Source organism: Cucumis sativus, chromosome 5, assembly GCF_000004075.3.
Source record: "Cucumis sativus cultivar 9930 chromosome 5, Cucumber_9930_V3, whole genome shotgun sequence".
Lineage (NCBI taxonomy): Eukaryota > Viridiplantae > Streptophyta > Magnoliopsida > Cucurbitales > Cucurbitaceae > Cucumis > Cucumis sativus.
Genome location: NC_026659.2, coordinates 10,875,972 through 10,899,552, shown reverse-complemented (window position 1 = coordinate 10,899,552; position 23,581 = coordinate 10,875,972). Strand labels below are relative to the sequence as shown.

The window sequence follows — 23,581 nt, the reverse complement described above, 5'->3', positions numbered from 1 at the left end:
CCGTTGTTCGGTTCTTCTTTGGTACAAACGTACGTGGGTCTTTTATGAACATGCATACATTCATTGCCAAACTTGTCCCATATTGAAAATTTTTGAATCTACAAGTCTGTGTATGTATGGAAAAGTTGAGCATTACCATCGCCGAGCCACTTAACAATGGCTTGTAACCCAAGTGGGGGCTTTAAGGTGGTTGGAGGTTGGTTCATCGTATCTTGTCGGAACTCTTAAGAGGACTACTTGCTTGCTGCCCATTCCAAGAACGGAGTTGGGCCTCGCATTCTAGACGAAAGTCCAAAGTGCGATGCCTTTATATTTGAGGAAACTGCGTGAGGTTGGCCTTACAGAGCAGCGTCACCTCCTTCTCTCGTCGGTGGACGGATAACGTGCAAGTTCTTAAGAGCTCAATTACCCTGGTACGAAGTTCAAAACAAGAAAACCAATTTTTTGCATCTTCGTTCTTACAAACTCTTGAGAATATTTTTCCAACACTTTTTCTAATACTTCACGACGTTTTTTTGTAGCCGGACCTTTCTATTCGGCTTGGGCTTCGACTTTCTGGACATAAGTATATAGCAGTACAGTTGTGTCGTAGAATCATTACATGCTCACTTTTGATGCATTTTCTTTGTCGTCTTATATAAATTTCCATCAAAATATGTCCCAAGCTCGTATCTGATTTTACTTACCCAGCCAATTTTTGTATCACACCGTTGTTCGGTGCTTCTTTGGTAGAAACGTACGTGGGTCTTTTATGAACACACAAACATTCATTGCCAAACTTGTCCCACATTGAAAATTTTTAAATCTTCAAGTCTTCGTATGTATGGAAAAGTTGATTGTTACCATCGTTGAGCCGCTTAACAATGACTTGTAACCCATGTGGGGGTTTCATCGTATCCTGTCGGAACTTTTAGGAGGACTACTTGCTCGTCCATCCCAAGAAGGGAGTTGGGCCTCGTATTCTAGATGAAAATCCAACGTGCGAAGCCTTGAGATTGGCGGAAATTGCGTGAGGGTTGGCCTTACAGAGTAGTGTCACCTCCTGCTCTCGTTGGTGGATAGATAACGTGCAAGTTTTTAAGAGCTTAATTACCCTGGTACAAAGTTCAAGACAAGACAACCATTTTTTTGCATGTTTGTTCTTACAAACTCTTGAGAATATTTTTCCAACACTTTTGATAGTTAATTGTAGATTAGCTTGAGGTCTGCAATAAAAAGCTTGCATGATAACTAAATATCTCTAGGCAAGAAACCACATTAACATGAGAGGATGATTCACTGGTAAACAAGAATAGTAGTTGTTATAAAGGTGACTTGACAAGGCTTCTAGTGGCGCATTATTTGCTTCATTTTATATATCAACGTTCTCTTTTGGGAGATTGAGTACAGGTACATTTAAGTCAGGATACCCTGTGTTTAGATTGATGATTGGTGGGTTAAGTGGTGCATGGCTAGGAGACACAAGTTTTTATCCCAAAGGAGAGCCTGGAGGAGTTTGGGTTTTGGGAGGAGGGGGAGGATGATCATGAGATAAGGATGGCGAGATGGGTTTGGTAGCTGAAATAGTGGGATTGTTTTTGGTGGACAAAGTCAGGCAAGGGCTGCACTGACTTGGTGAGATGGAAGATTTTAGAGGTAATTTGGTAGGTAGAAAAGGCGTGTGTGTTTTTTTTTTTGCGAGGTGGGTGGAGGTGGAGTGTTGTCTTGGAGGTCTAAGTGAGTGGGAGATTCTTCTTGGAAGACTCTTTTAGTTATCAATTTTCTTTGCTTTTTGTGTAGACGAGGAAAATATTAGGTTGGTTGGCTTTGGCCTTGTCAACCTCTTGCCATGAGGTTGATTCCTTGCGTTTTAGCGGCGATGGAGGTGGATACTCATCAACTTCCTTGTGCTCAGGTTCATGTCTCCTTTGCTCTTGTGTCTTCTAGCGGCGTTCTTCCTTCTGATTGAGATGAAGGGTTCTTAAGCGGTTAAGTTCCGCTAAGTTAACTTTCCCACCCATTTCTATATGTCGGTATCTTACTAGGGTAAGAAGGTACTTAAGACACAGTTTCTCCACTCTATTCATAACCCATCCCAAGTTAAATGCCTGATTCTTCATAATGTAGTATATGAGTAGGGTGTACTCGAGTGGCACGGTACTATCATGTCGCATGGGAACTATCTTCTTTTTTATAAAGTATAACCAAATATTGGCTTCAGTTGTCAATTGGTAAGGGTATAGTTTCAGTTTTCTAATCGGCGTTTCTTCTCAACATGCACTTGGCCAGGTGATTGCCTTTAAATTTCTGCTCAAATCACGTTCTATAAGTTTGGTGATGATCCTTTGGATAGGGTAGTCATCCGGGTTGTTCGAGAGACCATAAAGATCATTGATCCTTCTATGGTTAAGGGCACCTTCTCGCCTTCTATCATTGCAAATGATTCCTCCAGATGGTATCTTGTTGTGAAAAACATGTCCACAATATCCAACCTAATCTTTGTTTCTCCCCTAAAGAATTTTTTCCATCTAAATGCCTTGATTGGTCCATAGAGAAAGTCTAGTAGATGACTGGTTAATGGAAAGAGTCATTTCTCTGTTTTGATAAGCTTGTGCAACTCTTGGGCACTTTGAGGTTCACTCTCTTCAACATCCTCAAGTCTAGATGTTCCCGCTTCGCCCTTGCCTTTCTTTGGTTGTGAGGGATCAACAAGTTTGAATTCTTTAGGCCACGACCTTGGCTTTAGAGGACTTGTCCTCTCAAATTCTTCACCAAACTTTTCCACCACAACCTTCAAGCGGTCAACCTCTTTATTTTTGGCAACCTTTTTCTTTCTGCCACACTCTTTACTCGTTCGCTCATGCCTGCGAGCTTCTTCTTCTTCTTGTGCTTGGAGGTTTAAATTTCTGTTAACTTAGTTTTTGTTTCCACCAGAGACTCTATATTCTTTCACTTTTCTTTGAATGTTTGGCGGAGAGTGTCATCTTCCCACGACCTTAGCTTTAGTTCCTTCTTGCCTCTTCCTCTTTTCTTCTCCTTTCCTCCATCATGAGTGAGCAAGTGTAGTCATTTGCATCCCAAAAGGTAGTCATTTGAGAGAAGGTGAGTAAGTGTGGCGTCTAAACACTTTGAGAGAAAGTCGTTAATCATGGACCGATTATGCAAGTTACATCACATCAAGGCTCTCACATTGCTTAATCGCCTAATAATGCTTAGACCTTCCTTCACCTTTCTCTCGCATACAAGTTAGTTCGCTCAATCTTTCATCTTGCCATAATTTATTCTCATGTGCATGAGTCTATAGGTATAAGTAAGTAGTTTTAGTTCTTTTTATATTCTTTTAACTTAATTGTCATAACTCTTAAACGACAAGTAGACCCTAAAACTAATATCTGAAAACAATTTTCTATGTTTGACCCTGGATCACCCAGGTAAACCTACTGTTCGCTTGCACTTGGGCGAGTAGTAGGAAAACTTGTACTCAACGAGAACTTAACTATTACACGATGAAGAGATACATAGTGAGCATTTCACATGCTATGATCATGACCCATGACCTATAGCAATATAGAATTAATCACAAAATACAGAGAGATATGGTGAGCATCTTATAAGCGATGAACCTGCTTCATGACGTATGATAATTGCACCATTCAAATGCAAAACCACTAAGTCTATCATACACTCCACAACCACCTCTTCTACTTTCTTCTTCCTATCTCCTGCTCCCAACTCATCAAGAAATTTTAACACTTGGCCTGTCTCACTCGATTCGCCTTTTCCCAGAATTACTTTGTCGGTACCATGCTTAACGTGTTTGTAGCTCGTGTAATCATCATCAAGCTGCATTGTGATAACTCCAAGTTCTAGATCAGTTAACCCTTAGTAGATGCTTTCACGTATGGGACGGTCCAAATCATGGGCCAAGTAGACGGGGTTTGGCTTTGCGGCATTCTGACTGGCAAAGTTTTTTGGATTGTTCTGATTATCCATATTTTTTGCACAGTTTAACCTCTATGTATCATTGTGCTTCCTCCAAAATGTTCGTTAAATTTCAGGGTCAAGTTGAAATGCAGGTTGTTCGCCATCACTCATAAACTTGTTCATGTGCTTTTCGACTAAAGAACGAGTTTCGGTTGAAATATAACTTTTGCACAGTTTTAGTGCACAATTAACCTAAATAGGAAAAACATCAAATTTCCCGACAACGATGCCAAAAACTTGTTTGTTATTTATATATGTAACAAAATAGTTGTGGATATGGTGATATAAGCTCTAATTGAGTGAAAATTGGCGACTAAATAGGAGTATGCATTAAAAGGTGAACTTCTATCTATACGTTGCTAATTCGCAAAGTATAAACATTATCGTTCAAGTTTTCCTTTTTATCATCCAAGTATAAGCGTAGAGAGGTTTCTTAGTAAGTTCAAGGTCGAACATAGAGAATCTAAGATCCTAATTTATCCTATTATGCTACTAAATCATGCGGTATGATCTATACAGTATGGTATATGGATAATATACTTTCTATTCTACTATTTAGACTATGGTGCTTTTGACGGTGCAAGACGACATGTGAGATAAGGGAAAATGAATAAAGAACTCATTAAAGGCATGACAATGTTGGAATGATCTAACCATCTAAATGCAATAAATTGTGCTCAATGATTCAAGGTTATACGAACCATACTTTAACTCTGAATTAAGGCAAGCTGCCTCTCGATGCCTTCGCCAGACTTGCTCGCCTTTTTGGGATACAAATATACAAAGTTAAACCATGATTTATATCTAATCATTCTATAAGAATTCTATGTTGTTTTTCCTTGATTAAGGCAGGTAACCTCTCAGTGCTTTCACCACACACATTGCATTTCTACAATGTAAGTAAATGATGAATTTGGTGATAAAACTGCATTGCTAAATCCTTTCGCCAATCGCGTAGTTAGGCATGTGTTCTCATTTGTCAGATGATTGCAATCAAAATCATTATTCTTCTTTCGAATATACAATGTTCTTGACATTCACACTTAACTTAGCAGAACTTAAAATACAAGTATCATGATTCTCTAAGCATTAAAACACATTTTATCACTACAAGTTAATTAAACACATCAAAGAAAGGAGGAAGCAAGAATACGGGAGAATGAAATAAAAAGTGCAATGTATTAAATAAAATAACTATAGGCCTTCACATGGAGTACATCTTACAACACATTACAATATCAACATAAAATGGAATATAGAATAAGGAACTACACCTCAGAGTATGATTTCTCATCCTCCCTGACTCTGATTTTTGCCTATTGACGAGGGGAAAATGGAAGGAGGGAGAATTCTCTCTCTTTTGTTATGGGCTTTCACCTAGAAACTTAGGGAAGGGAGGTTGGATGATGTTTGAGCTTGCTCTCCAGTCAAAATTATGCATACTTTGTTTTGAAGTGAGAAACTTCATTTATAGGCAAGAGCTGATGTTGACAGGAGGTCACATGCCATTACTGTTCTGAAAGGCTATAGCGACATTACACAGACTGTCCTCTTGTACTTTTTCAAACTTTCACTCCAACTAATTTTGTCTGCTAATGTTCTAAATGCCTAGCTTGTTTCTTTGTTGAATGCCTTGGTTGAACACGCCTTCTCGCCTAGACGTTATATCACCAAGCTTCACTTCTTTTGCCTAGAAATTCTGCGATATAAGCACTAAAACTCAGTAAAACAGAGATAAGACTCTTTCATGTTATGTTATTCATAAGTTAGCAAAATCGCCTACTTTTTTCTTTGTTTTCTTCTATTCTCATGCATTTAGACCTCATTATTTTACATAGAAGACTACAATAACTTGTATTTCTACAAGTTATCAATAGCTTGGGCTTGTGATAAGTTCTTGATAAGAAGACTAGCTTGTAAGGTTTATCGTGTTAGTTAAGCTATACTCCATTGCTTGGTCAACATTTGTCACCAACTACTCGAGAGAGAAAGTGTGGGTGAAATGGTGTTGAGACGTTGTCATCCTTAAAAGAGAGGTAATATGAGTCTTATAAGCAACCACTTCTAGATAGTAATAGTTTGACAAAGCTTTATCGTTTGCATCCCGACAGGTAAGTAAGTGTGGTGTTTAAGGCATTGAGAAGTGCTCACCTTAATTAAAAGCTAGTCAATTGGTTTATATCGCATTTAGGGCCTCTGCATGTCTTAATAGATAGAAGCATTCAATAACAATGAAAAAACGGATCAATTTTACTCTATATGCAACCAAACTATTTAGTGATAAACATGCTTGGAAAGCCCTAATTAAAAAAAATTAGGGTTTAAGAAAATATACCTTTGATGCTTTTCGAAATTCTCAATATCTCCTCACGTACTCAAACAGGGACAACCACTAGAATTGACCAGCTAATCTCCGAATTTTAAATCGGGTTGCGGGACCCAGTTTGGTGAAGAAACTAATGGAAATATATATGTAAATTGGAAGGTATAAGTTTGGTTGAAATTTGGGAGAGTAATAAATTTGCAATTTCTAAAATTACTTGAAAGTGCAAAAGTCTTTAACAAAAATAAAAGCAACCCTATTTATAACTTAATTACATGCAAAATTGCATGTAATTAGTTAGTCAAATCTCAACACCTAATAATCCACTAACAATTAGTCGAACTTAGTGGGCTAGGTGTCTACATCTCATGTAGTCACATATCCTACTAAGTGTTAGTAGATTATCCAAAAAAAATGTTGGATTTTCCCACTAACTTAGTCCAAGGGTAAAATGGTCATTTGACATTTTCAAATCAAAAGTGACGAATTTCGACCTCCCGATGAATCGATGTTTTTTTTTTCAAAATTTAAATCACATTTGAATATAAGGCTGGTCAAAGTTTGACTTTTCAAAGTCAAAAAGTCAACATTTTGACTTTTTACAACTTTGACCATTTCCATCAATTCCGAGCTTCCTAGTATGAATCTGTAAATCTCATTTAAACATAAAGCTCTATTTTTAATTTGAATATGACGACTATATCACATATACTTGTCGGTTTCTCTCTCTTCTTCCAATTCAAACAATTCGATTTATTCCATCACACTTTATAAGTTTATTCCATATGAGCTAGCAAGGGAACCTAATGGACCTATAGATCATGGGCTCCAACGATTCAAGATTAATTGGCTAAACTCTTAGACCGAGTTAATCAACATTTGTTAACTAACGAGTTATTCCACTAAAGTCCCATAGCTGCACTCCCTTCGCTATAGATATATTTATGTCCATTTGATAAAATCATGATCAGTAAGTTAATCCTTCACAGGTTGTTCATAACCTCAGCTAGGTCAAAATACCATTTTACCCCCGATACTACATCTTGTTCTTTAAGCCCCACTAATCCACTATTGAACAATTGGTTTAAGGTCCAACCTATAAACTTAATTCTCTCGGGCCAATGAGAGGATGGAGCCCCTTGTTTAAGACTTGAATTTAGTGCTTAAGAGAACAACCTATCTACTAACCCTAAAACGGGTAGGAGTGAATTTCGTCTTGCATCCTATGTCCCAACTATCCACCCGATCTTACCCCTAAAATGGGAGGCTTATTGGGCCAATGCTGATGAGCTGCCCTCACCTATGTAGATCTAAGAATAATCTCGTGTGAACAGGAGTTCATAGTTAGCTCAGGATTAAGATTAAGTTACCCAGGTCATCAATAATCGAGATAGTCAATTTTAAACAGTAAACAGTGTTATAACGTAAAAGTGACTATTTCATGGTTCAATCTTATGTAAGTACTTTACATAGGATGCCCCCATTTTCATGTCTCTACATGAACGATTCAAGATCACCTAGTTTGTACTTACTACAAAGCAGGTCGCATCCATAGTTTCTCTAAATAAGGCGTCCAACCATTATTCATATACTATAGACTATTTAGGCTATATACTCGAACTTGATCCACGTTTATGTCTCCACATAAAGTTCAAATTTACCTCAAAAATAGCCTCGACTAGTTTATTGGATTTAAGATTATAATATTCAATTTCTCAATAACGACTTTATTGAACAGAATATGATTACAAACTACAAGTTTTATGACAAAAATTCCAACATTAACTACCCATTGACACATAGACATTCCTTCTCTTTCCCTAAAAAAACAAGTTAGTTCACATACCTCATCTTATCTCCTCTTTTCCATTTTTTTACAGAATCTCTGGTGTAGATATTAGGTTAGTTTAGACACCTTTTACTTACACTGTCAAGCTTTATACCGACTAAACAAAGGAGTAAGCTTTCTAACCAAGATTTGATATCATTTTCCTGTGTTCAACCTTGACTTACCCAGAAAATCTATTGTCACTTACACTCGGGCAAGCGATAGGCGAACTTGTACTCAACGAGGATTTAGTGCTTGTAACGAATTTTAGAAACACAATGAGCATCTTGCATGTAACCCAAACACCCTCAAACTAAGTTTTTGGCGTCGTTGTAAGAATTTCTTCCACAAGTAGTACATGTAATGCACAAATAGAACTGCACCTTTTATTGTACGAACCTCAACTACAACCATTGACTGGGGCATTTTTGGTATTTTTCATTGTGGCTCTATGGGCTTTTTCCATTTTCAAAATTGTTCTATAAGTATAAATATTTTGTCGGTTTGTTATATATATTTTTTAAAATAACTCTTAGTTTTATGTTTTATAAATATTTGGGATGTTTCCAAGTATACCAAAATGACCTAACTTATTTATATTTTTAAAAAATGACATAAGTTATTTACAAATATAGAAGTTTTTTACTTTCCATCTATTATAGATACTAATAAATGAATATCTACGTCTATCGCGATCTACCTTCATATAAAGTAAAACTTTATTATAATGGTAAAAATATTTACAATTTTGCCATTTAAAACATTTTTTTAAAATCTATTTTCTAACACATTTAAAAAAAAGTTTAGATTGAAATTTAAGTTTTAAACATATTATCAAGCATATTTGAAAAGAAATATTATTTTATATGCCAAAATATCTAAAAATATTTACAAATATAATAAAAAAATCACAATTTATTTGTGATAGATCAAGATAGACTTATATTTATGATTTGATAGTTAAGACACATAGAAAAAGTTCACCGCATTCCATTATAGATAGAGTATGATATTGTGTTATAAAAATTTGTAAATATCTCGATTTGTTTTGGGTATATTTGAAAGGATAAAATGGGACATTATTTTCTCTAAATCCGAGTTTTAAAAATTCTGTTTTCAAACAGTTTGCTAAACATGAAAACTTTTTTTTTATAAAAAAAATAAGAATATAATAATAACAGTATCTATTTTATTTATTAGGGTAAATAAAAGAAAGGAGTAGAGAAAAGGCGTTGGATAAGAAAGTGCGCAGGAAGTATAAATAGGGTCCGATCTCCTTCATGCGCAAATTAGGGCTCTGCTCCTTTCACTTTCACATCTTCGTGGCGCCATCTCCACCTTTAAATCCCGGTAAAAACAATCTCTCTCTCTCTCTCTCTCTCTCTCTCCCAGTTTTCCCTACTCCCGATTCATAATCATGAATGAATTCGAAGGGATCTGTTTGCCCGTTTTATTCTTTACAATATACACACCTGACCCAGATTGCTAATTTTTTTTTTCGGAATGAAAATTAGACGTGTAGGCCGTCTTCTTGTTTTAAATTTGTGCCAATTTGATTATGATCTCCGCAGTTGAAGGTTTTAGTTCATTTGGTCAATTCTGGCTTTTATCTGAATATGATGACATAACAGTTTTGCAAGGAAAATTTTTCGTTTTTGCGAATTCATTACCAGCTGTCTGCACTATATTTGAGCTCTGGGAGGGCATTTCACGGGCCGTGTGATCACATTCTTGTTTCTTCTTTTCAGTTTTGAGAAAGAAAAGCATTTAGTTGCAAACAGCTCTTATTTCTCAACTCGTTTATCAGATACGTTTTAAAAATTTGTAATCATTTTAGAAACAGCAATATCAAGTTTTATTTCTTGTTCCTCCATTGTTTCATCTTTTTCTTTTCTTTTTTACTTATAAAATGCCTAATTGTAAATAATCATATAAAATTTGGGTATTTAATCTTTTAAAAAATAACTTTCATATTAGTTCATAGAACATGGGACAAGAAGTGGTCACCAAACCTCTTTCTACTTGTTTTTTAAAATAAAAAAAGAAGTGCAAAAAGACAAGAACCAGTTACTAAAGCTAGTTCGATTTCTCCTTTTTAAAAAAGAGTAAACAGAAACAACAGATGAGAAACATGATTTGTGAATCAAGAAGTAAGGGTGTTACCAGACGGGCTCTTGGTGACTTAGGCATGTTCTTCTTGGGATAAAATTGAAAATGTTTGTACTTGTAATCTTTGAACACTCATTTGGCATGGTTTTATGGCTTCCTCATTGCTTCACATTCCTAAGACAAAAAATGAAGAGTACTGAATCTTTTAAAGTTATTTATTTTATTCATAAGTTTTGCCCCATTCTCATTCTCGTTTGCTGATTTCTAAAGCTCAAGCCAGGGTATTAACTTGAACTCAAGAAGTTAAATGAGATATGATGTCTGAAGATACTGGTCCGTTGTTGGTCGTGTATGATGATCCTTCTGACCAACAGTCCTTGTCTTTAGACGAAACCGGCAGCACGGAGGAGTCACCTGATGAAACCAGGCTGTCCCTGGATTCAAGTAATGATGCAACTCCATATATAGGGCAAAGATTTCCTACTCATGACTCTGCTTATGAGTTTTATAGTGAATTTGCTAAGAGATGTGGCTTCTCGATCCGAAGACACCGAACAGAGGGAAAAGATGGGATTGGGAAAGGCCTCACAAGGCGGTATTTTGTTTGCCATCGTGCTGGTAGCACACCTATTAAGACACCAAACGAAAATAAGCCTCAGAGAAATAGAAAATCCTCTCGGTGTGGATGTCAAGCTTATATGAGGATAAGCAAAACATTGGAACTAGGACCACCAGAGTGGCGTGTCACTGGTTTTGCAAACCACCATAATCATGAACTATTAGAACCAAACCAAGTCCGTTTCCTTCCAGCATATCGAACAATTTCTGAGATTGACAAGGGTCGAATTCTTATGTATGCCAAATCAGGAATTTCTGTGCAGCAAATGATGAGGCTCATGGAGCTGGAGAAAGGTGTAGAGCCAGGATATTTGCCATTCACTGAGAAGGATGTAAGAAATCTACTTCAATCATTTAGAAAATTAGATCATGAAGAAGAGAGCATTGACTTATTGCGGATGTGCAGAAACATTAAAGAGAAAGATCCGAATTTCAAATTTGAGTATGTGATCGACTCAAACAACAGGTTAGAGAACATTGCCTGGTCATATGCATCATCCATTCAGGCATATGACACATTTGGTGATGCAGTGGTCTTCGATACCACACATCGATTGACAGCATTTGACATGCCACTTGGGATATGGGTTGGAATTAATAACTATGGCATGCCTTGCTTCTTAAGTTGTGTACTTCTTCGGGAGGAGAATTTGAGATCGATTACATGGGCTTTGAAGGTACTAAACTTTCAATATTATTCCTTCGTCAGCTGGTGTATCACATTGAGCATGTAACTTTTTCTGGTATCTATACTATAGTATTACTTATCCTTCTCGTCAAGTCTAGAAAATGAAACAAGTATTCTCAATGGTACCATAATAGTAGAACATTGAAAGTATTTAATAGTTTGATCTGAATTTGAATCGTCAGGTTAGAAAACAGATGCACAGCCTGTCAGGCTGTCATTACTGGGATTTTAATCATAATATGATATATACAAAAGTCATCCTTATCAATTTAGTACTAGGTCTTAAATCTTGCATCACATTTTCGTAAATGAATTATAATTAAAAATTTTGAGGAATCTGGCAGTGCATCTGCTTCTCTTCTTAGCTTAGGTTTCATCTACTTTTATGAAACGATGCAGCTTCATATCCATGTCATTGCCATTTTTAATTTCAAATTTGCCTCTTCATTCATTATGGCCGAGGGGTGGATATGACATCTATTTAAATAGTTCATCACTCTCAGTTATCTTATTTTTTTGTTTCTAATGTGCTATGAAAGGCATTCATGGGATTCATGAATGGGAAAGCTCCACAGACAATATTAACGGACCAGAATGTGTGTCTCAAAGATGCAATAGCGATGGAACTGCCTACTACTAAGCATGCACTTTGTATTTGGATGATTGTGGCAAAGTTTCCATCATGGTTTAATGCTATTCTTGGAGAACGTTACAATGAGTGGAAAAGTGAATTCTGTCGACTCTATAATCTGGAGTCAATTGAGGATTTTGAGATAGGGTGGAGGGACATGGTAAATTCCTTTGGTCTGCATACTAATAGGCACATTGCCAACTTGTACAGTTTGCGATCTCTTTGGGCATTACCATTCTTGAGAAGCCATTTCTTTGCTGGAATGGCAACTATTGGCCAGTCAAAAGCAATCAATGCTTTTATTCAGCGATTTTTAAGTGCACAGACCCGACTTGCTCAGTTTATTGAACAGGTATGCAGATTTATCATACTGTTTCCTTTGCATTAGATATATTGGACCTATTTTGACAATATTTATCCAGTGCAGTTTTTGGAATTCATGACTGTTTGTTTGATACTTCATCTCTTTCAGCTCTTCTTTGTGATAAAAAAAATTTCCTTTTTAGGGTACGTAAAGGATTTTCAAAACGGTAAGTTCTCTCCCCTCTCTCCTCTCTCTGCCCTCCTCCCTCCTCCCTCCTCCTCCATCCTTCTCCCCAGTTTAGCCAAGCCTCTAGAGCCCCTCAACATGGAAATTGCCAGCTGCAAAGTTAAATCAATCTCATTATTGTATTTGGAAAGAGAGAAGATTTTATCATTGAAGATGTGGAAGCCAACAAATCCATATCAATCTTCGAAGCTCAATTCCGATGGACTTTGTATACTATTTCTAATCTCCTCAATAAGCCAGTAGACCTTCTCTTCAAGAAAGATGGTGAAATTGACAAAGGGTGAAAGAAGATCTTCAAGTTCCAAGCCAACTCGGGGTGGATCCTCAGTTGTGATAACCTCTACCCTTAGAATCTGCTCAAGAGTCAATATGCAAAGTTGGTCTTCCTTCGGTAGAATGCTGGAAAAGTATGCAGACATAGTAGACTACTCCTGTTGGTTCTCAACCATTTCTATTAAAGCACCCTTCCAACCTTCGGTGGAAAAACAAAGTTATGCTGCTACTATTAAATCCAAAAATTTCCTACCAATCAGTACCTAGATCTGGAAAAATGGAACCTCGCCCGACTTCCAATAAAGTTCATTCACAGGTCTCAATTCGTCATCCCCCTTCAATTAAAAAACAATGGTTAATTAAAAACCATGAGGTGGCTAAGCTTAACTGATAACCTTTGGATTATATTAAAACTTTTCGCTTCTGAAGATTGGAGATTGATCCGCAATTTTCTGGAATCAAAATTCCATTCCATATATTAACCCCCTTTATGATGACAACACCCTTATCAGTGTTGATCAAGGCTCACATAGTAACCTCATTGGTGCATTAGGTAAATGGCAGGAATGGGGCAATTTCCACCTAAAATTTGAAAAATGGGACGGCGCAAAACATAGCAGGCCACTGGTGTTGAAAGGCTATGGAGGTTGGATTGAAGTGAAGAAGCTTCCTCTTGATTTCTGGTGTAGAAGTATTTTTGAAGCAATCAGGTACCATTTTGGAGGACTCATAGAAATAGCCACTGAAACCCTTAATTTTACCAATTGTAGTGAAGCTCATATTAAGAAAAACCAGTGTGGATTCGTTCTTTCAACGATCGAAATTTCTGACCAAAAGAGGGGAAACATATTTCTACATTTGGAGATTTTGAGTTTCTAAACCATCCTTTTTCCAGAAAATCTCCCAATGTACAAGACGTTTACAGTAATTCCATTGACCGACTGAGGGTAAGAGAAGCTTTGCTCGATGAGGGTATGATCTCTCTGCCTTCCCACCTGTACTTAATGTACCAAGATCGGTTTTTGCAACCTTACCAAAATGTAGAAACCCTTTTCCATCTCTGCAGCATTTTCCGGCCAGCTCTCCGATGCTGGAGAAGTTGAAAGGTTGAGTTATATAGCTGGCAGCCAACTCCATTGGGCGGGAATCTGAATAGTCTCCACTTTTAATTAATGAAAACCCTATTGGTCACAACTGTATTAAAAAGAAACTGGCACCCATGAATTTTAACCAACTTCCCATTAATTTGGCAACCGTAATTCTAAGTAGTGAGAGAAAAAAGGGTAAATCTCCTTTAGCAGAATTATGAGATTTCCTCAAAAGTAATTAAAAACTACAACTTTCCCTCCAACCAAAGGCAATTTCCTATTTTGGCCTCCACAGATCCTTCTCCTTCAGTTTCTGGTTTCTGTAACAAAACTAATCCTTTTCACAAGGTGACAAAGCTCCCCAAGTACATCCTTTGAAAATTCTGAAGCACTATTCTCGGAAGCATACATCTTTTAATAATTTATGGACTGCCTTACTGAAGTCTGAGTTGAATGGAGATTGTGACATTAAATTACCATTTCAGCCCCCTCTCGGAAGCATAATTCAAAGCCTTCTATCTGTGCAAACAATCCGGACCTTTTTGGAGGTTTGCAGCTCCAAAATCCAGACTCTTAACTATCTTTCCAAGTCAGTAAACTCAGGCTCTCTTGTCAAGCATTTCAAATATTCAAAACTCCCCATTTTTAACCCTAAAGTTAATTTGTTGCAAGGCTCTCCTTGTTGTGCCGACATCAACAAACCGACCTCCAAGACCTTGGAGTCTCCATTTAGTGTCAGTGAGGAGTCCCTCGGTTTCCAAATGGTTTTGATTTCAAGAATAATTGAGAAGTTGAAGGGGCTGATCTCTCTTCTCTATTTGATGAAGCTAGTGTTGTTCCCATCAAAGTTCCCTCGGAATTGCCTAAGGATCTACTGCCCTTAGTCAATGATTGTGGCATCATTTCGGTGTAATGAAAATTTGATAACCTTCCTCCTCATCTAGGCTAATGAAGATAAATTCTCGATAGTAGAAAAATGCATATTAGTTTTCTTTTGAAATCTGGTTTCAGCCACCTTTTGGTCAATAGTTGGGTACTTTGTGAGGTTTGAAGGCTGCAGATAAAGTGTTGGGATTCAAGTCTTTGAACACTTATTCAGAACTAGTTCTCTCATATTCAAGAAAGAACAAAAATTTCTAATTGTAGTTAGCTTAAAAGTTTTAGCTTTTGGATGTTTTTGTCTTTGTCATCGTGATTTTCAGTGGAGGGCAAAGATCTCTAGAAAATTTTATTTGGGTTGGACGGTTTTGAAGCAACCGATTGCCTCTTCTTGGTTCTCCCTTCTCCTTTCAAATTGAAGCTTGTGGTATTCAAATTTTCAGTCTGAAGTGGGCGCTTTTCATCAAAGTGTTTATTTTTTCTTTGTATTAAGATCCTTACTAGTGTCTCAACTCTTTATTGCTTTGGTTCTTTTGTTGTTTCTACTTTGTGATCGTTTCTTGGTCGTTTTCCCATATGTTTTGTATGGATTCATTTTTGTTTAGTTTGTTTGGTTGACTTTATCTTTTTCTTATTTTGCTCTTTGTATATTACTCTTGTACTTTGAGTATTAGTCTCATTTATTTTTAATAAAGAGGTTTGTCTCTGTTTCAAAAAGAAAAATTCTTTTTTAGATAAAAAAGCATTCGATTGATCAATGAAAATGGGAAAACCCAAAAGGCCAAAAGGCAATTACAGGAAGCATTTCCAATTGAAGATTAAATCAGATAAACTTACGGGACTTATCCTTGCACCAAGGTTGGATAAATCACAGTCAAAGAAGATGTTAGATACCTAGATTAGTATACATGGGTTTATCTTGTATAAGTATAATTAGATTAGTATAGGGTTAGGGGTATAAGGATAATTAGATACTTAAGAAGTTACTAGTAGTTATTGTGTAAGTGTGGTTACTACTAGTTATTATGTAAGTGCGGTTACTAGGGTGGTTACATCTTGTTATAAATGAAGGGAGGGTAAGTGAGAGAGGGAGGTTATTCTGTGGAGCGATTTAGGGCTTGAGTGAAAGTACTTAAAAGGCAGGTTCCAAGTGCCTTATACTTGGGTTAACTTGTATTTAAATATAGTTCATTATAATAAATTAAGATCTTGTTCTTGTTAGCAAGTGTTCTAACAGAAGACCTCTAACTAGTCTGGGCCCCAACTTCATTCAATATCAAAATCCAACTCTTTTAGGCCATAGGGGAATTTAAGAAAATATGGTCTCCGTCCTCATCCTTTTTGAAGCAGCAAACACAAACTGAAGGAGGCCAATCCCACCAAGGGGTTTTTCTTTGCATTGCAGATTATGCATTGCTAAGAAGCTAAGAAGCATCAATATGGGTACACATAGATATGTCACGAACACAGTGACCCACCATTTTTTTTAAAATCTAGGAGATGGATGTTAAACATATATTTTTAAAAATATATATATCATTTTTAAACAAGAAAGAAATTCGAAGTCAATGAGTTTATATATTTATATGCTTAAATATTAGTTTGATGTATTTTCCTCTTAAATTTTATTACTTTTGTTACATATGTGTCTATTTTAGTATATGTAGCAAGTGTTAACAAGTAATAAATGTTGGTCCTGTTTTGACTTTGTAAAACTAATATCTAACACAGCAATTGTTAGTCAAGTGTTGGATTGTTGGAGTGTTTAGACACACGTCAACACAGACACGCTAGCCAAAGTTAAGTGTTTGTTCTTCTCAGATCCATTATATTAAGACTTATTTAACCAAATGAACAACTTCACCATTGTAGGGATCACCTCAATTAAAGTTGTTTCTGTCAAGAAAAAAACATCTAGATGAAGTTGATTGAAGGAAACAAACTCATCCGGGGATGTTAAGCTTCTTAAAGGCCGACTTGGTAAATTCTCCCCCCAAATTTTCAAGGCTTTATCTCATTTTATCATTATCAGTGCCCATGATTCCAATTAAGCTTATCAATTAAGGATATCCTACTGCCCAACTCCCAATCACACAACCCCCTTCTCAGGCCAGGGTCCCATGCCCGTTGATGAGGAACTCCTCTAGGAGGTGTTGTGTGATAAATAGGCAACCACTCATGAGGGCCTGATCATAAACGCCAGTGATAACCCTTCTCCAAAGGGCCTGATCTTCAAGAATAAACCTCACTTAAACTAGGAGCACTCTATTTCTTCGCTAGAGAGCCCTAATACTTCTCCATAGTGAATGGTATCGGCTGTTTCACTCCATTTGACTAAGTGATTGCAAGGCTTGTCAACACCCTTGGATTCTCTAATTATCTTTCAAAAAATCAAGTCTTTTCTGGAGGCCTTAGTATTTGGTCTTTAGTCGAGTAAAATGAGACCTAATGTGCAATGTTAAAGCTTACTCACCAAAGTCCACTGAGAAACAAAACTTAATGATAGATCAAATATCAAGCCCTTTAAAGGCCCATTATTTCTCGCCCCACAAAGTCCATAATACAACACAATCGCCTTCCTGCCACAAAAACCTTCTCTCTTGTTGAGTTATGTGCCATTTTTCCATTTCTTGATTTGGATTGGTGTTGAAATTGCCAACTTTCATATGGATGTTCGTGGCTACCACGTTAATTATCGTGGATTTGACTTTTTCTTCGTATATCACTTTTTTTCTTCGTTACTTAATTAAATACTATCCTCACGTGGTTAGATTGTGTTTGTATTCATTTCCTAATTGATACAAAAAAAATTGTTACTATGTGGTCATGTTTTTGATCTGCTAGAAGTCTGAATCAGTCTAGGGTAGATGGTTGTACATCAAACATTCAAAAGAACGAAAGAAATACAAAGAGTGAGGGTCACACAGAAACAAGATGTAGCGGTCACAAGGGTACAATAAACAATACAAGTGAATTCTCCCTTTTTCTTTTTTGTTTTTAGGAAAGCAGCTTCTCCAATTAGTGCTGTAAATGGGTTGGTTCCTGACTAAAATCTATCTAATCCTAAAACCAAACTGGTTGGGTGTTTTATTTTATTTTATTCTTTTGTTTCACACTTCAGAAAACCGAACCGACGTATAAGTCAGTTTCGGCTTTTACACCCCATCTCCATTTACGAGTAAACAAGAAAGTGATGTCCATAAAATACGGGCCTGATCCTTGGTTGCGTATTTAGATAAAGCCTGGCACGGTGAGGCCATAGATTAGAACATACGCGTCTGGATGCAATTATGATTGGTTTTCTTCTTTTTGTGCCCAGCCAAGCAGAGAATTTTCAAGCTTTGAATCTTAGGGAATAGATCGTAGAAGATATTTAGTTAAGATGAATGATCACTGAACCGTTAGAAATTATCACCTAGATTAATGCCAAATTCTGCAGTCTGGAAGAGAGGCTACTCGTAGGAACATCAATGTAGATGAAAGGTTGAGAGATTTTCAGTTAAATGTAAATCAGATTAGAAAAAACTGATCAAGAATTTGATTGCATAGTGTTGTGCGATTCATGTTTATTTCATATGACCTTGATTTGGATTGTTTCTCATTTGGTTTTTTTGCTCATGCTGCTGATATTACGTTCATCTAACCACTTGATCTCCCTAACATAAAGAAATTCAGTTTATTTTATGTAAGAATGGTTTTATTGTTATAATATAAGGATAATTATTGATAAAATCACGTGTAAGTGTGCATCAGGTAGCTGTTGTTGTGGATTTCAAAGACCAAGCTGGAGAACAACAAACAATGCAACAAAATCTTCAAAATATCAGCCTCAAAACAGGCGCTCCAATGGAATCGCATGCTGCCACCATCCTTACTCCTTTTGCCTTCTCGAAGCTCCAAGAACAACTAGTGTTGGCAGCCCATTATGCATCTTTTCAAATGGATGATGGATTTCTTGTGAGACATCATACGAAAACTGATGGAGGTCGGAAGGTGTATTGGGTACCTCGGGAAGGCATCATAAGTTGCAGCTGCCACCAGTTTGAGTTCTCAGGAATTCTTTGCCGTCACGCTCTTCGAGTCCTATCGACTGGGAACTGTTTCCAGATACCCGATAGCTATCTTCCCATACGATGGAGAAGGATAAGCATGCCCTCAGCGAAGCTTCTTCCAAGTACTACAAACGATCATGCTGAAAGGATTCAGTTGTTGCAAAGCATGGTGACAAATCTTGTTACTGAATCTGCAAAATCCCGGGAGAGGCTTGATATCGCAACTGAACAAGTGTCTCTCCTCTTATCCCGTGTTAGGGAACATCCCACGTCATTGCCAGGTTCAAGGGATGTTTCTACCATACACAGGAACTTGTAACTTATGTTGTAAACAAAAATTAGGAAATTGAGTTAAGGGAACATTCTGCATGGAGCGAGCCCAATTTCGATTGCTGATCTGGTTCAGAGAGAGAATTAGGTAAAAGAGTGATCATTTCAAAGGCCAAAGAGCTTAGTTTCATATCTCATTAGGCGTAGAATATATATATATTGATGTTACAAATGAAAAAGGTGTCGTGTTATAAATACTTGCTTGAGAAGGATTATTAACCTTCTCCACAATTCTGTAATGTAAAATAGTTGACCTAAGCGTGCTCTCCTGTGTATGCATTTCCTTCGGTTCTAATTCTTAATTTACAAATTTGCCTCAGCTTTTCTGTCGTTTGTGCCCTATGTTGTAAGGGTTAATTAGTTTTGAAATATCTAACTGATCAATGGCTCAATTAGCAATGGTATGAATTCCTTATTTCTAATTGTACTAAAAGGATGAAAAGAAAAAAAAAAGACTAATTACCTCTGACGACCTGATCAGGAAGAATTCTAAGTTTATCGGATAAATGCGAGTAGACTTTCTAGAAGCTAGTAACAACTCCTATCATAACTCTTTCAAAGGCGGGGATAGAGTTTGAAATCTATTACGATGTCTTGAGAAGGGGTCTAGGTAGTATGCTATTGGAAGAAGGTAAGGTGATTGCTTATGCTTACCTTCTAGACAGCTTTTAGTGTAATTATCTTACACATGACATGGAGTTAGCAACCGTAGTGTTGGCATTAAAGATTTCAAGGCATTACTTGTTTGGAGAGAGGTGTTATGTTATTGCAGATCATAAGAGCCTAAAGTACATCGTCAATAGACAGTTAAATCTGAGGTAGAGAAGATGGCTCAAGTTAATTAAGGATTTATAGAATACCATTTAGGGAAAGCTAACGTTGTAGTAAATGCCTTGAGTAGGAAGTCAACTTCCAAAGAGTTCTTTGTGTGGTGTTCGAGTAGCTTTGCTAAGAGATTTAAAGAGTTCTAAAGCAGTGTTAGCTGTAGAAAGACCAGAGAGTTGATCTGCTCAGTTCCAAGCATGGTCTGAATTGATGACTAGCATCGTGAGAAGAGAGCCAGAAGATCCCAATTTGCAAAGGCTATTTGGAAAATATAAGTAGGGCCAAAAGACAAAGTTTGAGATGAGATCAGATGGTGCTATAGTTAAGCAAGGGAGATGTTAGACCTCCATAATACTGAAATATAGTTGGAGAAAGAAGAAAGAGAAATTAGAAGTTATTGGGTAGTTCTGAGGGTAATGCTGTTATTTTTTCAGTTCTTAAGTTACGAGGTAAGGGGGTAGTTTAAAGGATAGGAGAAGAGTCTGTGTGGGGGGACAAGAATCAATTTGTGAGTGGTGTTGTTTTTCCTTGAGAGGAGGAGAGCAAAGTGGTATGTTCTTGTTGTTTTGTTATACTTAGTGTTTTATTTCCAGAATTGAAAATTTGTCAATTTGTCTTGTACTTAAGTATCTTTTACCAAGTTGAATAAAGAACACCTACACTAATGTTTTTATCAAATTGGTATTAGAGCGTTTTTCCCTCGGTAAAGGAAAGACAATGGCACAGAAAAGGATTAAAGAGAAATTAGAGACACTTGATCAAGAGATTTAAAGCATATGCATTGAACTTCATAAATTGTTGGCAATTGAAGAAAATCTTGTATCATTTTGATGTAGAACATTCTCCTTTCTTGATGTTTCTTGATGTTTCTTGAAGTTCTTTAGCTAATTCGTGAGTATCTTGAATTACCATTTTTTTATTTTAGGATTAGTTATTCTTTAGTTAAAGCTTGTGCATCTTGAGCTACTAATCTTATATCTTGAGTTAACTATAAATAAACCAACTCAACTCCAAGTTAATTCTAAAACAACTAACTTCTAACAAATCTTGTAAACTTCTCGCCTATAAAAAGGCTTCCCCTTTATTAATAAATCATATATCAGAAGTATTATACATAAAAAAAAAAAAAAAAAAAACTCGTAAGCTTTGCAATTATTGCATCAATTGGTATCAGAGCGTGATCCTAGCTCACCCTTCCCACAAAAACTTGGATCTTACCACTCATAACCATGGACGTGGAAGCCTCCTTTGACTGACACTTGCAGTTAGTAGAACAAGTTGTTGAAGAACTTCGAAAAGGACAGTCGGATATACAACAGTCATTAGTAGAATTAACTAGTCTTTTTACCCGATTTCATGCCCAACCTTTAGAAGAAACAATCCAGACCCCAAGAAATCCAATTGCAGTCAACCAAGAAAGACAAGAAGGACTAAGAAACCGAGCTGCAAACCAAGAACGACCAAGAAATCAACATGTTCACATTCAAAATAACTGGCTATATGGAAACAACTTACCTGGACATTTGTTAGACGATTCTGACTCTCCCAATGAAGACAGCTTGTTGAACATTCATCAAGAACCACGACGGGAGCTTGGACTTTGACCATATTTTCAAGAAGATCAAGAAATACGTATGAAAGTAGATCTTCCAACCTTCAATGGTCGAATGGATGTGGAGAAGTTTCTTGATTAGATCAAGAACATAGAAATTTTTTTTGACTATGCCAATACATCCGAACACAAGAAGGTCCAATTAGTTGCTCTCAAACTCCAAGGTGGCTCAAGCACTTGGTGGGATAAATCACAAAACAATAGACGATTATTCAGTAAACAGCTAATAAGAAGTTGGCCAAAGATGTTACGTCTAATGAAGAAGAGATTCCTACCAATTAACTACCAACAACTACTTTACAACCAGTATCAACGGTGTCATCAAGGCTCACGAAGAATAATGGATTATAGAAGAATTCTATAGACTTGGCGCTCAAAATAATCTTCTTGAAATCGAACACCAATAAATTATCAGGTTTATCCATAGTCTACAAGATGAGTTTAAAGATATTGTAAACTTACATCCTTTAACTTTTCTTTCAGATGCCATCTTCTTACCTTCCAGGATTGAAGACGGTGAAGAAATCAAGAAAAACAAGATTTCTCAAAGAAAAAGAATAATTGAGACAAACAACAGAGAGCAAACTCGACCAATTCATTTAGAACCTTTCAACAAGGAAGTTTCTCCACATCTTCATAGATCGCTAAAAAAGATGAACACCCATAAAAAATTTCAGCCACCAAACTAGGTGAGAATACAACAAAGAAGAAGGTTGACAAAGTTTAAAACCGTTCTACTTTGGATAAATGTTTTAGGTGTGGACAACAAGGACACCTCTCCAACGAGTGCCCTCAAAGAAACTCCTAAGCTTTACAATTACTGCATCAAATTGTCAAAAAGCAATGAGCCGCTCGAAATTCAAACTAAGAAACAACAACATTTGTTAATGAAGTATGTAGAAGGAAAAGGGAAGGAAACAATGATGAATTCAGTAGCCAAAGAAGGGACATCAAATAGAAACACAGTGAATGACAACACTATTGATGGAAATGAAACACTGACAAAGGAGGTGAAGAACGAGGGTCAGACCAACAAAATTAATGGTGATGAGCCTTTGAGCGACCACAACAAATTTAATAAGGTTGATATGTCGATTAGTGGGACAGATTCAAATTCTTGGCTATTCCAAGCTGACTGTTATTTATAAATTCATACGCTATCTGATTTGGAGAAGTTAACCGTCGCAGTGATCAATTTTTGATGGGGCTTCTCTTGATTGGTATCGATACCAGGAAGAACGTGAACTATTTATGAATTGGTCAAATCTTAAGCAACGACTGTTGGTTCGATTCCGATTGGTAAGGCATGGTTCTGTTTGTGGCATATTTCTGGCAATTAAGCAAGAGACTATTGTGGAAGAGTATCGAAACTTATTTGACAAAATTGGTAACATCGTTACCACAATTTCCAAAGGAAGTGTTAGAGGATACTTTTATAAATGGGTTATCTCCAAAAAGGACTTACTGAAGTAGAGTGTTGGGAGCCAAAGGGACTTGCACAAATGATGAAAATGGCTCAGCGTGTGGAGAATCGAGAAGTAACCAAAAGGGAAGCCAAATTGAAAATGAATTCAGAAGGTAAGTCTCAATCTACTTTACCTTATAATAAAGTGACTAATTCTTCAAAGTTGAGTGAAAATAAGTATAAAAGCACAATTTCAATGAGAATAATCACATTGCGTGGAACCTTGGCCATAGAGAATTGGCGAGATGGATCAGTGAATAGATTAACTAATGTTGAATTCCAAGAAGGAGGACAAGGGACTCTATTTTTGTTGTGATAAAAAGTATTATGTTGGCCATAGATGTAAA

General features: G+C 36.7%; 1 protein-coding gene across 3 annotated transcripts; it reads left to right on the top strand.

Moving 5' to 3' along the window:
• The first annotated feature begins 9,357 nt into the window (after positions 1-9,357).
• On the top strand, positions 9,358-19,651 carry LOC116403971 (protein FAR1-RELATED SEQUENCE 11-like). 3 transcript variants are annotated; one of them, XM_031885988.1, is made up of 4 exons: positions 9,358-9,464; positions 10,494-11,518; positions 12,069-12,512; positions 18,704-19,651. In XM_031885988.1, the coding sequence occupies exons 2-4, from the start codon at positions 10,538-10,540 to the stop codon at positions 19,319-19,321; spliced, it is 2,043 nt and encodes a 680-aa protein (XP_031741848.1). In that variant the 5' UTR covers positions 9,358-9,464; positions 10,494-10,537; the 3' UTR covers positions 19,322-19,651. The 3 variants fall into 3 exon arrangements, with proteins under 3 accessions (XP_031741848.1, XP_031741849.1, XP_031741847.1); XM_031885989.1 differs by having other exon boundaries at positions 9,366-9,464; positions 10,504-11,518; XM_031885987.1 differs by lacking the exon at positions 9,358-9,464 and having other exon boundaries at positions 9,482-11,518.
• The last annotated feature ends 3,930 nt before the right edge of the window (positions 19,652-23,581 follow it).

Coding starts and splice junctions, on each gene's coding strand:
- LOC116403971 (XM_031885988.1), top strand. CDS start 10,538: ATGATGTCTGAAGATACTGGTCCGTTGTTGGTCGTGTATGATGATCCT. Junction 11,519..12,068: donor CGATTACATGGGCTTTGAAG/GTACTAAACTTT, acceptor GTGCTATGAAAG/GCATTCATGGGATTCATGAA. Junction 12,513..18,703: donor TTGCTCAGTTTATTGAACAG/GTATGCAGATTT, acceptor AGTGTGCATCAG/GTAGCTGTTGTTGTGGATTT.